This window comes from Nomascus leucogenys, chromosome 18 (assembly GCF_006542625.1).
Source record: "Nomascus leucogenys isolate Asia chromosome 18, Asia_NLE_v1, whole genome shotgun sequence".
NCBI lineage: Eukaryota > Metazoa > Chordata > Mammalia > Primates > Hylobatidae > Nomascus > Nomascus leucogenys.
Genome location: NC_044398.1, coordinates 20360446 through 20378548, shown reverse-complemented (window position 1 = coordinate 20378548; position 18103 = coordinate 20360446). Strand labels below are relative to the sequence as shown.

General features: G+C 51.6%; 1 protein-coding gene across 2 annotated transcripts in view; it reads left to right on the top strand.

Moving 5' to 3' along the window:
• The window catches only part of LRRC20 (leucine rich repeat containing 20), an 87684-nt gene that overhangs the window by 58085 nt on the left and 11496 nt on the right, over positions 1 to 18103 (top strand). For both annotated transcript variants that reach the window (XM_030798517.1, XM_030798518.1), the window contains one exon: positions 3804 to 3971. In XM_030798517.1, coding sequence (XP_030654377.1) covers positions 3804 to 3971 — 168 coding nt within the window. The remainder of the gene's footprint in view (positions 1 to 3803; positions 3972 to 18103) is intronic.

The following is an 18103-nucleotide window of genomic DNA, read 5'->3' as shown; positions in this document are numbered from 1 at the left end:
CCACCATGCCTGGCCAATTTTTTTTTTTTTTTTCTGAGACGGAGTCTCGCTCTGCCGCCAGACTGGAGTGCAGTGGCACGATCTTGGCTCACTGCAACCTCCGACTCCCGGGTTCAAGCGATTCTCCTGCTTCAGCCCCTCAAGTAGCTGGGATTACAGGTGCCAGCCACCATGCTCAGCTAATTTTTGTATTTTTAGTAGAGACAGGGTTTCACCATGTTGGCCAGGCTGGTCTTGAACTCCTGACCCCAAGTCATCCGCCTGCCTTGGCCTCCCAAAGTGCTAGGATTACAGACGTGAGCCACCGCAACCAGCCTATTTTCTTTTTATATAAGTAAGAAGGAACAAATCAATTTTAAGGAAAAACAGTGGTGTATATGGAACAGATATTTGGCAGAACTGGGAGGGTGATAGATTCATTCATTCGTTCATTTATGTACTCATCACTAATTCATTTCTATACTCATCATAACGTACTCATCATTATTGAGTGCTCACTATGTACTGGGCGGAGTCATGCACACATTTCTACAATGTAGGCAAAGCCTCACCCTCGTGCAGCTTCTGTTCTCATGGGAAGAGGCAGTGAATACACAGATAAGTCAGCACGTTAGGTGATAACAGATGCTATGAAGGTTAATACCACAGGGAGTGGGAACCCAATGGGAGGGGATCTTACTTTAGATAGAGTAACATTTGAACGAAGACACACATAAAGTCAGGCAGCAAGCCTCACAAATGTGTGGGTAAAGAGCATTTTATTTTTATTACTTATTTATTTTTGAGACAGGGACTCGCTCTGTTCCCCAGGATGGAGTGCAGTGGCACCATCATGGCTCACACTGCAGCCTCCACCTCCTGAGCTCAAGCAATCCTCCCACCTCAGCCTCCTGAGTAGCTGGGACTATAGCTGCACACCACCATGCCTGGCTAATTTTTTTTGTATTTTTTGTAGAGACAGGGTCTTCCTGTGCTGGTCTTGAACTCCTGGCCTTGAGTGATCCTCCCGCCTTGGGCTCTCAAAGTGCTGGGATTACAGGTATAAGCCACTCTGCCTGGCCTCTAACACTGTGACCTTATGAGCCACTCTGCCCGGCTCCCAACACTGTGACCTTATAATGGTGATCTGGATAGCAGCGTTCTGTGGTTTAAGGTGTGGCTATTCAAGAACCTGGCTGCCAGGGGAAGCCTGGGTTTGCGTGAAGCGAGCACTGGACCTTGGGTTGATAGGACCTTGGGTTCCGACATCCCTGAAGATGGAAAAATGGAAGGCAGTCCAGGCCCCCTGCACTGTCTATTTGCTTCCTGCGGGGAGAAGAGTCATTATTTATCACATATTTTCTGAGTGACACAAGGTGCCTGCAAGAGGCTGGATGTAGGGACAAAGATGAACCAGACGTAGTTCCTCCCAAGAACCCCAGTGTGCTGGAACAGGGCACTTGCAGTGGGGCTGGTACCCAGGCGCGCGCGCGCGCGTGTGTGTGTGTGTGTGTGTGTGTGTGTGTGTGTGCGCGTGTACACAGAGGCGCTGGGAAGGGGGCAGGGGGTCAGCTTTCACTGTAGGGATACCTGGGAGGGGCTGTGGGGACCTGAGAGCAGCTGCATTGTGGGGCTGTGGAAGAGCAGGCGTGGAGCACTGAGGGAGGGGCAGGGCCAGCTGCACAATTGGTGGGGCACAGAGAGAAATGACTCCAGAAATCAGGGGTCATTTTTCTAAAAGTTACATAGGAAGCTTTTCCCTTTCTTTTACAGTCTCTCTCAGCATGTCATGGTGCCTTTCATTTACTATTTGATGTTGTTCTAAGTAAGGAAAGATCAAAATTTAGCATGAATTTTACCATTTATCTTTATGTTGTGGAATGCCAGTTTTAAGTGCAGTTATGAGAGCATTAAAATAATGTGTAGAATCATGAAATTATATAATTCATATTTTGTGGCTTATTTTCTCTGGAGGTGCCTGGAGTAGGACAGAAGGACAAACTCAAACCAGACTCAGAAAGGTTGGAAGGCAGAAGGGAGGAAGGACAGACTCAGAGGGCCCAGGGGCCCCGTCCACAATGTAGGGCACCCACGCAACCACCCTCAGGCCTGAAAGCTGCTAGGTTTCTGCCCTTACTAGATGCTGGACTGACTGCCTTCCACCCTGGCCTGGGGTGATCTGAGGAAGCTGAGCCAGGTCTTCCCTGCCTAAGAGTCTACCACCCTCAGCCTTGGCAGGCAGGCAACTCCAAGGCTCTTTAAACCTGTGCGTCAGGACCTGCTCAGTGCCTAGCTCAGGGGTGGGTAAGAGGCTCACTCCTGCTAAGCCCCAGTGGCCCTGGGTGAGGGTGAGGGAGAGCTGCTGCCTGCGTGCTCCACCCTGAGACACATGGAACACACGCCTGACTCTGACCCTCCCTGCCGAGGTGGAGGGTGCAGTGTCATTGCAGAGCAGGGATGGGGAGGGGGAGGCCAGGCGGGAGAGCAGGCCACCATCCTGGGGAGGCAGTAGGAGGTCGGATCATGTGCGAGCTCAGACTCCATGACCCAGCTCCACGGACAAAACTCAGATTCGAGGATAAAATTATTAAGACTTTCAAGATGGCCATACAAGGCATTCCACCCCAAGTGTGGGGCCCTTCTGATCATGAGACATCATGTGAATACACTGGCCCCATGCCCACAAAGCCAGCCCTGGGAGAAGAACTGGGGGACATTCTTCAGGTTACTCAGCATTTCTGGACCTCAGCTTCCCTTGGGTCAGACAGGGTGGGGAGAGACTCACTGTAAGGCCACACCTGCATGGGGACTGGACAGCCCCTGGGGCCTCACCTCTGCCTCTCCGTGTCATGCTGCTTCACCTGTGTTCACAGACTTAATCCTCTCACAGCCCTAGAGACAGGCATTATGATGTTAGCTCCTTGCTGCAGGTGAGACGATGTCCTTTCTGCGGGGATTAAATAACGTCCTAAGGAAGAACAGTGAAAGTAGGGGCACGGCTCGTGTGTACCCAAGCATAGGGACTCCAGTTCCTCCTCCCATCAGCCCTGGGCTGTGCTCCTCCACCACCCGCTGGCCTTGCTTCCTGCCCCCCAGCTCTCCTCCCTGCACAGGGCCCTGTGGGCACCCGGCTTCTCTCACTAGATTGTGGCATCTCAGCTTCAACCCACACTGTATCTGGCCCCATCTCTTGGTACTGCCTCAGCCGGGTTCCCAGCAGAGGGACTGCCCCGGCCCAGCTGCCTTCCCACGCAGGTCCCTGCACAGGTCGCTGGCCAGTTTTTAGAGCGGCTGCTCTCAGAGCAGGAACCCACCCACATTGGGTCAGCTGTGGTTGGCCAGGGGAGAAGGAGCACGTGACACTGAAAGAATGTGGCTGCCCCTGGTGGCTCCTTGAGCAGGGAGGGCCATGAAGAGTGGTGTCCCCTAAATGGAGTGTAGGGGGCCCCGAGGGGGAGAGGCTGCCCATCCTGACCTGCCCCATCAGGGCCTGGAGTTAAGGCTTTGTCTGAGGGAGGAGCCAGCACCTCCTGACCCCTCGCTGAGGCCCAGGCTTCTGCTGGGAGAGCCTTCCATTCCAAAGTCAGCAGCAGGCGGCCTCAGCTGGAGTGACAGGTGGCAGGCCCCGGGCAGTGGTAGGAGGGTGACCCCTCCTCTAGCACAAATAAACATGGAATCAGCCCTAGGCAGGGCTCCCTCTGTGGCCTAGGGCTTCCTCTATGCCTCCCTGGCCCAGGCAGGGTGAGAGTCACAGCGGGCAGTCACTGTGGTCTCGGGGTGGCCCCCTCCTCATCCTGTTCTCTCTCCTTCCCTGCACGTGGCAGAGCTCCACCTGGAGGGGAACTTCCTACACCGCCTCCCCAGCGAGGTCAGTGCCCTGCAGCACCTCAAGGCCATTGACCTGTCTCGGAACCAGTTCCAGGACTTCCCTGAGCAGCTCACCGCCCTGCCGGCGCTGGAGACCATCAACCTGGAGGAGAACGAGATCGTAGGTGAGTGGGCCTGGCCCACCTGGCCCTGGGCTGCTGCACGAGGCACTCACGGGCCACAGCACTCTGGAGTCGACCTTCACAGGTGGGAGGAGAAGCGTGGGCTTTCTGTCTGAGCTGTCTGAGCAAAGGACATGGGGCCTGGGAAGGCAGACATTTTGAGGCCCTGTTGCCTACCGGGTGCTGGGTGGGACACTGGCTTTCCCTGGCAGGTAGACGGCCTTGGCTTTCACCACAGTGTAGCTCTGAACTAGCCAGGCCACTGTGGGCCATAAGATCTCCCTCTCCAGGTCTCATCTGCCAGCCTAGGCGGTCTCAGACCCTTCGGCTCTGGCCCTCTGTGTGCTTTTTCCTCTCTGAGTCCCCTGGCTTCACAGAGACCTCTTGACAGGAGTGAGCAGGGCCCACTAGACAGCCATGTTCAGCACAGCCTCTCTATGCCTTCCAGAACAAACACGCTGCTCCCTGTCAGCCCAGCCTGCCAGGGCCCTCACCAACAGGGAACCAGGGGTCTGATAGGTGCCTTCTGCAAACAGCAAACCCCAGGAGGGTGGGTTCTGCTGAGGTCAGGAAGTGGTCCCTCCTTCCTCTTGCAGTGATTATGTGTCTCCTGTCTCATCAGGACCTCAGAGAGCTGAGCCTCAACTCCAGCTAGTGGTCTAACCTGCCCAGACAACCTGGGCACTGGGTGGGGTCTCTGTGTGCCCTCCCCTCCGCAGCACCCTCCTTCAGTGGCTCGGCCCCAGTTCATCCTCTCTCACATGGCCTCTAATGTGGAAATGCTGTTCTAATGCCAATGATGTTCATAATAACCCCCTTCAGTTCTGCTTTCATTTTCTTAAGCCCTTTTATAGCCATTATGCCATTTGATTAAAAGCAACATGAGGCAGGCCATTCCCCATCAGATGAGTCCTAGTAGTTTGGGCCCATCTGATGGGGAATGGCCTGCCTCGTGTGGTGCGAGTGCCCATCTGTCAGCGGTGCCACAGGCAGGACTCTGACCCTGGCTGGGTGGGAGGTGGGACCAGCTGACCTTTGAGGTTCTGAGTCTTTCCTTGGACAGATGAATCAACCGAGGCCCAAACACATCATGAGAGCGCATCGGGTTGCGCAGTGAGACTGCCGCGGTGCCAGGGTAGGAATATGTGATTCCAGAACAGCCCTGTGCCCAGGATGGACGTTTCTTGCCTGGCCTCTGGGAAGCCCCTGGGGGTGGGCTCTGGTTCAGTCTTATGCTCCCAAGACCAGAGTCCTCAAGTAGCTTGCACCTGGATTGGCTCCTGGGTCACTGGGGTCTCTGAGTAGTCTCTAAGCAGAAGGAGCCTGCCCAGAAGTGCCTTGGCCTGCGCGGCTCTCCCTCCTGTGCTGTCCTGCTCACCCAGGGGCTTGCTTTTGAGCCCTTCGCCCCCTGCATTCCTGGCCAGGCCCTTTTTGCCCGGGTCCTTCCTCTCCTGTCTCTGTTCATTGTGGCCCCTCGTGATGCCTCCACTTCCTTCTGCTGTTCATCCAAATGGGGCAGTAACTGAGCAAGAGCAGAGCTGGATGTGCAGCGGGTAGACAGGTGGCTTTGGCTTCCCCATATCCTCACTGTGGCCTTGGAAGGCTCACAGCAGCTCTGTGAATCTCAGTGCCCTCTCATCTTTCAGATGAAGCTTATCCCCCACCCTCAGAAGGTGGTTCAAGATAACAAGGTGGCTTTTTCCCAGATAGGGGAGCAGGTCAAGTGGGTATCTATGTTGGCTGCAGTCCAAGAAGTTACTTGCAGCAAAGTGGGCAGCAAGGGTGGCCCAGATCTCCTGGTCCTTCCCCTTCTAAAAGGCTGACAATATCTCTTAGCAGGCACAGCCACAGAGCAAAGATCGGCTGTTTTGGCTCCTCTTGCATAGACATATCTTGCTTTTCTGCAGAATGACAGTAATAATTTCAACATGTAGAAGCATCTTATATCTTACCAAGAATGGTCATGTGCAGCCCCACATCCACAGGGTGGTGGTCTCCCCTTGACACAGGTAGAAACTGAAGTTCTAAGCCTTCATGGCCAAGTGCCTATCACACACCTGGCCAGGTAAGAGAGACATCAGTGACTAGGCTGTGTTTCCCAATCAGTTCAGCCTGGGACAGAGACCCTGCTGCCTGGCCTCGGCCAGGACTCAGTGATACGGAAATGCCAGGGGCTGTCGCTGTCCAGGAGGGGCTCCTGGTCTACCCCAAGTGGCCAGCTGCTCCTGAAAGAGCTTGACTGATGCCAGGGCCTTGTCCACTGCAGGAGGCCTTGGTTGTTCTTCCCCTGCCCCCGAGCTAGAGAGAGGGAGCATACGGAGGCAGCCACTGTTTCCTTGCTGGAGTCTCTCTGCTTCTATTTTCTATCTCTCCCTGATCCATTCTGAGTTACTTGAGTGGCTTCTCAACTCCCAAACCAGCAGGAGAGCCAGGTCACAGCCTTCATCCCCAGGCTGGAGGGAGGTGAGAATGAAAAGGCCTGCTGGAGAAAGGAGGGGCTGCAGTGACAGCGACGAAGGTAGGGCTGCACGGTCTTCCCTTATGGAAATAGTTCTGCACTCTTCGCTACTTGTAGCTGAGCTCCTGCAGCACCTCACTGGAATAATTGTAGAAACTTAGGATGCCTTCAGAGTGGCTTATTTTTTCCTTCCAGAATGCTTAGAGGGTGGTGGAAAAATAAAACAAAATTTTTATGGGAAATAAATTTGAGATGCATGAGTGGCCTTTAAAGCTTTAGTAAGTGGAGAACAGGCAGCTCTGAAACAAGACCCGAGTGAATCAGAAGGACAGGCACCCTAAAGGGACCTCCCCAAAGCGGCCCCAGCCTGGCTCTGGAAAGACGTGGAGGCTCTCAGCATCCAGGCAGCTGCCAGGATCAACTCAGTCATCCTCTTGTTTCCGAATAGAGCTGCCACATGATCTTCCTCCACCCTCTGAGCCATTCTCAGGGGGAGAAGGAGGGAGGTCTGGGATCTCAACAGGGCATGGAAGCTGAGAGGGACAAGGATACTTCTGTCTGCTTTCTGAGGCCAGCCACTGGGAGGTGGTACCTGACCTTGGTGCTCACTGGTAGCTAAATGCCCTCAGGTTTCAGGTCTGTCTGGCACGTGGATGCTTTTGTTGCCACCTTGAGTACACGGCCCTCCGGTCTATGTGTGTGACCCTTCTCTGGCCTCCCCACCTCCGCCAGCATCGGGTGTGGTGTGTGGCATACAGCAGGTGCTCAGCTGGGTGGGAGCATTATGTAGAGCAGGAATTCCAAAGCCTCGAAGCTCCTCTGAAATAAGTGAGACATGATAGGGCAGAATTTTTCAAGTTGCATATTATGACCTGCTAGTGAATTGTTAAGTCAAGTCAGTAGGTTGAGACCAGCAATTTTTTAATGCAATAAAATAGAAGATGTCAGAGTACATCATCACATATAAAATGGTAATTACTATGTTGTAACTTTTAATTTCAGTTTTACAGATCTATCTATCTATCTATCTATCTATCTATCTATCTATCTATCTATCCATCTTATCTATCTCCTGGGACATGATGAAAAATGGTATTTCTTACTCTTAGTCATGATGAAAAATATTGAAAGCCACTCTTATGAGTTGTCCTGCAGAGATTTGGGGGTCTGTTCTCAGCCAACTCAGCCACCCGTCCTCCCTAGCTCATGCCCCAACCACATTATACAGCCTTCCTCCTCTCATCCCTCCCCTTCACCTGCCCCGCATGGCCCTTGCTCTCAGTCTGGAAGTCCTTTCTCATGTCTTACCATTTTCTCTGCCTATGGCCAAATCCCCTGAGCCTGAAGGTCTGGGCCCGGTTCAGGTGAAAGGGAAGCAGAGCGGCTCAAGGGGCTTCTCCCCTTCCCAGCTGACTCCCTGGCAGACACACAGCAGCAGGTGTCTCCCACCCAGATGAGAGGCTTCCGGGGTCTTGGGGACTGGCCTGCCAGGACACAGTTGTTTACTCTAGGCACTCCCAAGAAGGAGAAATGGGTTTGTAGCTTATAATATTTGTTCAGACAAGAGCCATGTATAAGTTTCTGGGATATGAGTTCCTGTATTTTTCAAATCAGAAAGTGGTGTATGGAAGTTTTTAAGTATAAATAAGACCACCTGGGAAATGTCATCTCTGGAGAAGGAGGGGCTACAGAGATGAATGAGATGCGAGTCTTGACCTCAAGTTGCTCACAGGTATTAGTGTCAGCAAACACTAGACGGCTAGATAGCACCTGGTCACAGGTGTAGGGGAGGGCAGATGTGCCATGGAGAGCTAGGGAGAGGACTCTCATTGGGAGGGTGGCTGTCCTCTTGTCCTTGTGGGAGGGTTTCTAAGGAGGTGGAGGCATGTAGTCTGAGTGATGACATGGGGACATGATGGGTCGGGGGCAGTCAGCTTGTTCACCCCAGTAGCCAACACACATGACTTGAAGGTGGATGCAGGGGCAGCGAGGCCTCGCCACTTGCTCACCGGTACTTGGTGCTGCTTAGCAATTCAGTCCCAGAACATGTGAGGGTGAAGACAAACATCACATATTTGAGAGACTTCATTTTGCCCAGTAAGAGACTATTATTTCAGTTAAGCTGGAATTTAACTTTCCGTAACCCTCAGTTCTCTATTTCTTTTTTTTTTTTTTTTTTCCCCCTATGCACCCACTGCTCCAGAGAGCACAAGAGATTAGAGGAAAACAAGTCTTCATTAAGAATTTAAGCTGGGCATGGTGGCTCACGCCTGTAATTCCAGCACTTTGGCAGGCCGAGGTGGGAGAATTGCTTGAGCCCAGGAGTTTGAGACCAGCCTGGACAACATGGCAAAACCCAGTCTCTACAAAAAGTACAAAAATTAGCCAGGCGTGGTAGTGTGAACCTGTAGTTCCAGCTACTCGGGAGGCTGAGGTGGTAGATCAGTTGAGCCTGGGAGGTTGAGGCTGCAGTGAGCCGTGATTGCACCACTGTACTCCAGTCTGGGCCACAGAGTGAGACCCTGTCTCAAAAAGCAAAAAACAAAAACAAACAAAAAAGAGTTGATTAAATAGAGTAACAATACTTTTTTTTTTCTTTGAGATGGGGTCTTGCTCTGTCACACAGGCTGGAGTGCAGTGGCATGATCTTGGCTCACTGCAGCCTCGAACTCCTGGGCTTAAACGATCCTCCCACCTCAGCTTCCCGGGTAGCTGGGACTACAGGCACATGCCATCAAACCCGGCTAATTTTTGTATTTTTGGTAGAGATGGGTTTTTGCCATGTTGCCCAGGCTGGTCTCAAATTCCTGAGCTCAAGTGATCTGCCCACCTCGGCCTCCCAAATTGCTGGGATTACAGGCGTGAGCCACTGTACCCGGCCAGTGGCACTTTTAAGAGGAAAAATATCTATGTCATATAGGATGCTTTGCGCTGCATTTACTTAATTCTGCCCTTGTCCTGTTTCACCTCTTACTATCCCAGCCGATATTTCTCAAAGTGTGGTCCCAGGACCAGCAGCAGCAGCATCGCTAGAGAACTGGTTAGAAATGCACATTCCCTGGCCTCGCCCCAGACCTACATCAGAAACTCTTGGGAGGGGGAGGCAGTCTGTCATAATACCTGCCCCCGACCCCCCGCTTTCTGATTCACATTCACGCTGAAGCCTGAGAAGCTCTGCCTGGGCTCTCGATTCTCAAAGTGGATTCCGTAGGCCGGCAGCATGGGCATCCCGGAAGCCTGTTAGAAATGCAGAACCTTAGGTTTCACTTCATACCTCCTGAGTCAGAATCTGCACCTGAGCAAGAACCCCCAGTGATTTGTTTGTATAATAAGTCCTCATTTAATAAGGACTGTGCCAACACCTGGCCTGCTGCCCATCCTGTAGACCCACCAACCCTCAGTAGAATGGGGTCAGCAGGAAGTAGGGAATCTTGGCCGAAACAAATGCTTCTGGACCCAAAGCTCTGCCTCCTGCCAGGCCAGACAGTGGCATAGTGGGAGGCTTCGGACCTCCCAGCTTGCCAGGAGGGTGCCTTGACCTGCCAGTGCCAGCTGCCCTCAGAACTTCCTCTGGGCTCACGAGGCAGATTGAACCATGGTCACAAAAGGCTTCTCAGTGTCCCCTGGGACTGACTGTCTGTCTTCAGCCTGGATGACACAGAGAGGGAGACGCCTGACTGGGCCTGGGGGCTCACGCCTGTAATCCCAGCACTTTGTGAGGCCAAGGCAGAAGGATTGCTTGAGGCTGGGAGTTCAAAACCAGCCTGAGCAACATAATGAGGCCCCCATCTCTTTAAAAAATTTAAAAAAAAACATTAGCCAGGCATAGTGGTGCATACCTGTAGTCCCAGCTACTCAGGAGACTGAAGCAAGAGGAGTACTTGAGCCCAGGAGTTCAAGGCTGCAATGAACTATGATTGCACCACTGTACTCCAGTCTGGGTGACAGAGGGAGACCTTGTCTCAACAACAACAACAACAACAATTTAAAAAAAAAAAGAAAGAAAGAAAAAAGAAAGGGAGACTCCCATGGTGAAAACAGAAGCAGAAGCAGAAGCCAGGGCTCCCTCTTACACCTCCTTCTGCTTCTCTCCTGATGACTTGTGGCGGCTCCCCTGCAGGGTAGAGAGCCTCTGAATCAAACTCTGCTCAATCCTGACCACTTTCCACGTTCAACTCTTGCCTGTTCTCCCTCCCTTAACCTTGGCTTCTCAGAGTTTTGTAGTCAGAAAGGCAAAGGTCTGAAGCCCCACACACATCATTAGCATGAGAAGACCTCCTCCTCTCTGCAAGCTTCCGTTTCCTCATCTGCAGAGTGGGGAGGACAGTGCCACCCACTAGAATTGGGGCTGGAGGCAGCGTCACTGTGATCACCTCTTGCCTCAGCCCACCTCCTGCCACTCATCCCACCTAGAGTCCTGACCACATGCTGCCCGCTCACTCCTTGCCATCTAACCCATGGGGCCACTTGTTGCATATACTTCTTGCATGCACCCAGGGGCCAGGACAGAGGAGCCAGAGGGCACTGTTCAGAGGTATGACGGAGGCTAACCAATGGCTGCAGGGTCCAGGGCCAGAGGCAGCTGGCCAGGGAAGGTTTGCCATAGTTGGCCTTCTGGAAGATTCTGAGCATCCAGCCCCCAGCAGAGTTGTGGCGCACCCTCCCCAGTCCCCCAGAGCCCACCCCACCCCTCCTTCTCCCCATACACACACCTGGAAGCATGCTGCTCTGTCATTTCAGGTCTCAGTCTTGGGTCCCACTGTGGCTCACAGAGTGGGGACAAATAATTTCTGCAGAGAAGGTAGCTGACAGGTGAGGAATCCCCCACTTACCACTGTAAGGATGATGGAAAGGACGTCATGTGGGGAGGCTGCAGGTCTGTGTCTGAGTCCCAGCTTCAACACCATCTGTGTGAGGTCGATTAACTGGAAACAGAGACTCAGTTTCCAATCTGAAAAATAGGAAGATAGTCCTCACAGCCCTCTCCAGAGGATAAGATGAAATTAATGCACACGCCACATTTTATAAAGCATAAAATCCTTCATGGACTTCAAGGGGATTGTTGACCCTCCCCCCACGTAAGTGTCTGCATATGTAAAGGGGCCCCTGTACGTCCTGGTTGGTAGATAATGTTGACTAACCTTCCCATGCCTGATACCTCCTGGTTATAAAGCGCCTTCCCCCACTGTGCTTCCCCTAATCTCCCAGACACTGATCAGGAAGTACAAGAAACAGAAACCGTGTGGGCATTTTAAGTAAAAAGGGATTTTCATGGGGACTTAGGTTCTTACAAAAGCCTGGAAGGCTTTGGCAGTGGCTGCAGGCTGGGCTGCCAACCGTTACTCTCAGAACACTGCTGATGAACCCTCCAGGTGAGTTAGTCCCTCCCACAGTCAGGAAGGGGAGAGCAGGAGGCCACCGTGGAACTGGTGAGCTCAAGTCGTTTGCAGGACTGCCAAGCAGGGATTGGGAGACCACTGCAGCGGGCCTGGACCCTGGGATGCTAAGGCAGAAACCCACATCCTGCCCACTCTGGGGCACTGACTGGCCAACCCTAACTGCAGGGGATCAAGGAAATGTGGGTTTATGTTTCCAGCAAGTTGTTCAATCTCTCGGTATCTCCATTTCCTTCTCTGGACGATACTGGATTAAATAATAGTGGATTAAATGAGTCAGTATATGCAGTGCACTTTGAACCATGCTGACATGCAGTGAGCTCTCTATATGGTGGTAGTTGCTCTCTAAGAATGTAAGGGGCAGCTCAGATGAGGGCTTGTGGAATGTAATCATGGTCTGTTAGAGTTGGGCAAGACCTCAATGAGTTGGGCAAGATCTCAGAGTGACCCTGGTATAGGATGGAAAGATTAGAGCCAGTAACTGGGCAGTACACAACAGCAGGCTGGCTGCAAGGGACTGACAGTGCTGGGGTGAGAGGGGGTCCTTCCTCTTTCCCTCCCTCCCTGTCTTCCTTACCACATCTGTAAAAGGGATTTGAGATGGCCACTTAGTATCTAGAAGAGGGAGCAATCATGATGCATAGCCTTCAAGCCTGACAAGGATTGGACTAGGCAGGGACCCTCTGGGCTGGCACATCTGGGAGGACAAAGTCAAACCTGTGGCACTTCTCTCCTGCCTCTGGATCTGGGGCTCCAAGCCCGTCTGGAGGGATATTGATTTGTTCCCTCCCTGGGCATGGAGTTTGGATTGCCCCCTGAGCACAGCCAGCTTCCCAGAGTCTGAGCCTTGCCCTGACCCCTATGCACTAAGTGTCACAAGTCCCATGACAGGATGACTTGCCTTCTGAGGTGGTAGCTTCTTGCCTGCATGCCCAGAAGCTTCATGCCTTCTGCCCCGCATGCCCTTGCTTGGTGTCTGCAGAGCTCTGAGTTGTGCTCACCAGGCATTGAGGAGTAGGTGCAGGCATCGATTGTGTTAGCAAGCACTTAGGAGGTGGTCATTAGACAAACAGTGCAGGGAGTGCTTGCTGGCTGTGCAGCCGCACCGAGAGAGAGGTTGGGATTAAACAAATAAGTGTCAACAGCAATTAATGCAAATTAGACATGGCCCCCAGACACGAGGATGCAGGAAGCTCCTGTTTGCAGCCCCTGCCCCACTTGTGTCCACCTGTAGGGAAGTAGCAAGCCACACACTTGATCTTTGCCCAAATGGCATTCTCTATGCCAACCACTGTGTGGTGAAACTTGGATGAACCAAAACCTCCAACTGTCCAGGATACTGTTGGTGCTCTGCTGGTAGCACACAGGCCAACAGCAAGAAGTTCTTTGACCCTTGTTTAAAACGCAAGAAAAGGACTGGGCACAGTGGCTCACACCTGTAATTCCAGGACTTTGGGCTGCTGAAGTGGGTGGATCACTTGAGGTCAGGAGTTCGAGACTGGCCTGACCGACATAGTGAAACCCCGTCTCTACTAAAAATACAAAAATTAGCCAGGTGTGGTGGCATGCACCTGTAGTTCCAGCTACTCGGGAGGCTGAGGCAGGAAAATTGCTTGAACCCAGGAAGTGGAGGTTGCAGTTAGCCAAGATTGCGCCACTGCACTCCAGCCTGGGTGACAGAGCGAGACTATTCTCAAAAGAAAAAAAAAAATTAAATTTAATTTAAAAAATAAAACAAAAGGCTTCCAGGCTCCATTTACTGCCACTCTCCACTATGGCCCGTCCCTGTCTCTGTCCAGAGTGCTGGAGAGCCGCCTGATGCCCTGATCTCCAAGCTCAGCTTTGCAAGGATGCCTTATCCAAGGAATAAAAGGCCTGTGGGGATATGGACATGGGTATGTAACCATAATGGGTTTGTTGCCTGATGCACTCAGCAAGTCAGTATGCCGAGACACTGGGTTGCAGCAGAGGAAGAGGTTTAATCATAGAGTCACTGAATGAAGACATGAGAGGATACCTCAAATCTATCACCGCAAGGAATTTGGAATTAGAGTTTTTAACCGTTTGGGAGTGGGCTGAAGCGTGGAGATCATTGATGGGTGGAAGAGAGCAGGGTGAGGTCATGGGACAGGGAGAGGAAGCAGCTATGCTTTCATGCTGATCCTGATCCTCTGTGGGGGGTCTCCAAACTGGTTGCTGAAATTGGGGATCTGAAAAACATCTTAAGCTATCCTACAGCAAAAGCTGATGATTCTAATGTTAGCGATCCTGTCTGTAGGAACAACGGGGTTGTGAATCAATTTGTAAACAGTCTTTGGACCCTAAAGTCAGAAATCCTATCTACAGGAACAACTGGGATACACAAGGTCAGGATCTTGTGCTGTGTGACTTTCAGCAACAAGGAAGTGGGCCAAAGTGCAGCCCAATTAATGCTTAAGTATAACTCTATTTCAGTCCAGAATGTGGCATGCAATTCTTGTCAACCCTCTGGGGACACTTTTGAATTTAGGCATTTGGGAAATGTTCCTTCATTCACCAGTTGCTGTTTTTAACTAAGTGATTTACTTTGTGCTGGAGCTGAGCTGCACCGAGCTGGAGACACAAATAGAACAAACACACTCTCTGCTCTCACGGAGCTCCTGGCACTGTCTCGTGCACTAGTGACCATTTGCTGCACACCCAGCTCTTCTCTAAGCACTTTTCAAGGATGCTTTTGTTTAATCTTCATGACAACCTTATGAGGCAGATACTATTATTCTCCTCAGATGAGGAAACTGAGGCACAGGGAGATTAAATAACTTGGCCAAGGTCACTCCATCTGAGCCAGGATTCCAACCCAAGTAGTCTTGCTGCAGAGTCCCAGCTATTCAGGACAGTGCTTTGCATAGGGAGAGATTTTTGCACATAGCTATAGGAGGATAGAAAGCCACAGGAACATTATGGCTGAAGTGCATAACTTTGGTTGGAAGGAAACCCCTTTGGGGTAGAGAGAACAGCATAAAGTAATGAGACAGGTTTCCCTAGGCCAGGTAGACAGTCAGCCCCGCTCCTGCTAGCTCCGGTTAACTCTGCAAGTCAGGGGAGAGTGGCACCCAGAATGGAATTATTGTGCAAAAATTTTCACCAGATTCTCTCATTAATCTTCACCGAGAAGACCAGTGGTGCCCAAACTAGCTGTGCATTCAAATCATTGGGCAGGCTTTTAAAACTCCATGTCCTGACCACACCTCATGCCGATTAAATTAGAGTCTCTGATAGTGGGATTCGGGCTTTGTGATTTTTTAAAGCTCTCAATGTAGTTGTCCAGTGGTTTCTTCTTGCCTGCTGCCCAGGAAAGCCAATTCACTGAGAATAGCAGGTTTTGCAGCAAAGAAAGAGTTTAATAATCACAGGGCCAGCCAAGCCAGAGTATGGGAGAGAATTCTCAAATCAGCCTTCTTGAGAATTTAGAGGTTAGAATTTTTCAAGGATAGTTTTTCGGACAGGGGGCTAGGGAATGGAGAATGCTGATTGGTTGGGTTAGGAATGAAGTCATGGGAGGTTGAAGCTGTCTTCTTGCACTGAGTCAGTTCCTGGGTGGAGGTCACAAGACCAGCTGAGCCAGTTTCTTGGTCTAGTTACTGGTTGATATGGTTTGGCTGTGTCCCCACCCAAATCTCATCTTGAATTGTAGCTCCCATAATTCCCATGTGTTGTGGGAGGGACCCAGTGGGAGATAATTGAATCATGGGGGCAGTTTCCTCCATACTTTTCTCATGGTAAGGAGTAAGTCTCATGAGATCTGATGGTTTTATAAGGGGTTTCCCCTTTCACTTGGCTCTCATTCTGTCTTGCCTGCTACCATGTAAGACCAGCCTTTCACCTTCTGCCATGATTGTGAGTCCATTAAACCTCTTTTTCTTTATAAGTTACCCAGCCTCTGGTATGTCTTTATCAGCAGCCTAAAAACGGACTAATACACTGGTCCAGGTGGTGCCAGCTGGTTTATCAGAATGCGGAGTCTGAAAGATACCTCAAACACCAATCATAGGTTTTACAGTTGTGATGTTATCTGTAGGAGCAGTTGGGGAGGTTAGGAATCTTGTGATCCCTGGCTACATGACTTCCGAAGCATAATTCTTTTTTTTTGAGATGGAGTCTCGCTCTGTCACCCAGGCTGGAGTGCAGTGGCGCGATCTCGGCTCACTGCAAGCTCCGCCTCCCGGGTTCACGCCATTCTCCTGCCTCAGCCTCCTGAGTAGCTGGGACCACAGGCGCCTGCCACCATGCCCGGCTAATTTTTTTGTATTTTTAGTAAAGATGGGGTTTCACCGTGTTAGCCAGGACGGAATCGATCTCCTGACCTCGTGATCTGCCCACCTCGGCCTCCCCCAAAGCATAATTCTAACCTTGTGGCTAACTTGTTAGTTTTACAAAGGTGGTCCCTGAGCAAGGAGGGAGTTAGTTTTGGGAAGCGGCTGTTATTGTCTTTGTTTTCAGGTTAAACTATAAACAAATTCCTCCCACAGTTAGCTTGGCTTATGCTCAAGAATGATCAAGGACAGCTTGTGAGGCTAGAAGCAAGATGGAGTCAGCTATGTCAGATTTCTCTGCCTGTCATAACTTTATTTTATTTTATTTTGTTTGTTTATTTATTTATTTATTTATTTATTTATTTTTTGAGACGGAGTCTCGCTGTCGCCCAGGCTGGAGTGCTGTGGCGCGATTTCGGCTCACTGCAAGCTCCGCCTCCCAGGTTCACGCCATTCTCCTGCTTCAGCCTCCCGAGTAGCTGGGACTGCAGGCACCCGCTACCATGCCTGGCTAATTTTTTTGTATTTTTAGTGGAGACAGGGTTTCACTATGTTAGCCAGGATGGTCTCGATCTCCTGATCTCGTGATCCGCCTGCCTCGGCCTCCCAAAGTGCTGGGATTACAGGCGTGAGCCACCGTGCCCGGCCTCCCTGTCATAACTTTTGCAGAGGCAGCTTTATCCAGATGATTCCAGTGTACAGGCTAGATAGAACCACTGAGCTAAACCAGAACTTCTGATGAACCCTTCTGCCCCAGGTGTGCACCACCAACTCCGAGGCAGGGAACACAGGCACATGACAGGGGACAGCAGAATTGTCATTCTTTTCTGAGGCTCTTCCCAGAGCACCTTAACCAAAGCAGAGGAACTAAGAGAGGCCTGAGAGCAGCGTGTGGGAGGGCATGGGCCTTCCAGTGGCGGGAGTGCAGAAGGAAGGAGGAGGGTGCAGAGGGCGGGGAGGATAAGTGTCAGCCATGGGCCCAGCAGTTTCAGCTGCTTATTTGGCTGTGTCCAGAGTGGCCAATAAGAAGACTGAGTCATTTTTGCAAAGAATTGTTATGATCTGGCTTTGGTTGCATGTCAGATCAGCGTGCGGGGGAGTCTTTGGAGGGAAAGGCTGTGGTGGGTGGCCCCCTCGATGCCCATTAGCCCACCCTTGCTGGCCAACCTGGGGCACAGAGGAGGAATCAAAGCCAAGGGTTTTTCTCCTTTGCTTTTCTTTCCCTGCAGCTCCTACTTAAGGACAGAAAAATGTCTCCAGGTTTATTGGTAGATTGTTAAAACATCCCATGCTTCCCATCCTATCAATGGGGGTGCCCGCCATACTTCCTGCACCTCACTAACCCCCTCCTCCCTGGAGAGCACCACTGGTCCCACCTCACAGATCATGAGGTGGAAGGACGGTCTTAAAGATGAAAGGTTGTGGTTCAGACATGTGAAGGGGCTTGCCTGAGGGTGCACAGCTTTAAATGGCAGTGCCAAAATTAGGGCCTGTGTCCCTGGCCCTGTTCACCCTGCCAAATGGCTCATTGTCAGCAGGAGACTCATAACTCCAGTCCACCCAGCTTTTTCTGCAGGCTAGAACTCAGCCTGCAGGATTGTCAAGGCTGTGCAGTGTGCTCCTGGCTCTCTGAGGGCTGGAGCTGTTCTATTTCCGTTTGCTTCTGCCCCACCCCTTCCAGGATGCCCAGTCCAAGGCCCTGTGGAGGTAGGGAAGGCTCAGCCCCTGTCCCCACCTGACTCTGCCCAGCAGGGTGTGGTGGGGTGGTCTGAGAGATGTGTGTGTGTGGCCCCAGAGCCTTCTTGTTGTGGCATGACCCCTGTCCCCGCCAGGTTACCACAGTCTGCTTGCTTGTCTCTTGTGGCATTTTGAGAGGCGGTGTGCAGCTCAGCGCAGCACCGCAGGGCCTCCTTGATCTTCGTTGTTTTTGTGTCCAGGCGCCAGAGCTGCCTTGAGGCTGAGATGTGGGGCCAGGGCTGGCCTGGATTA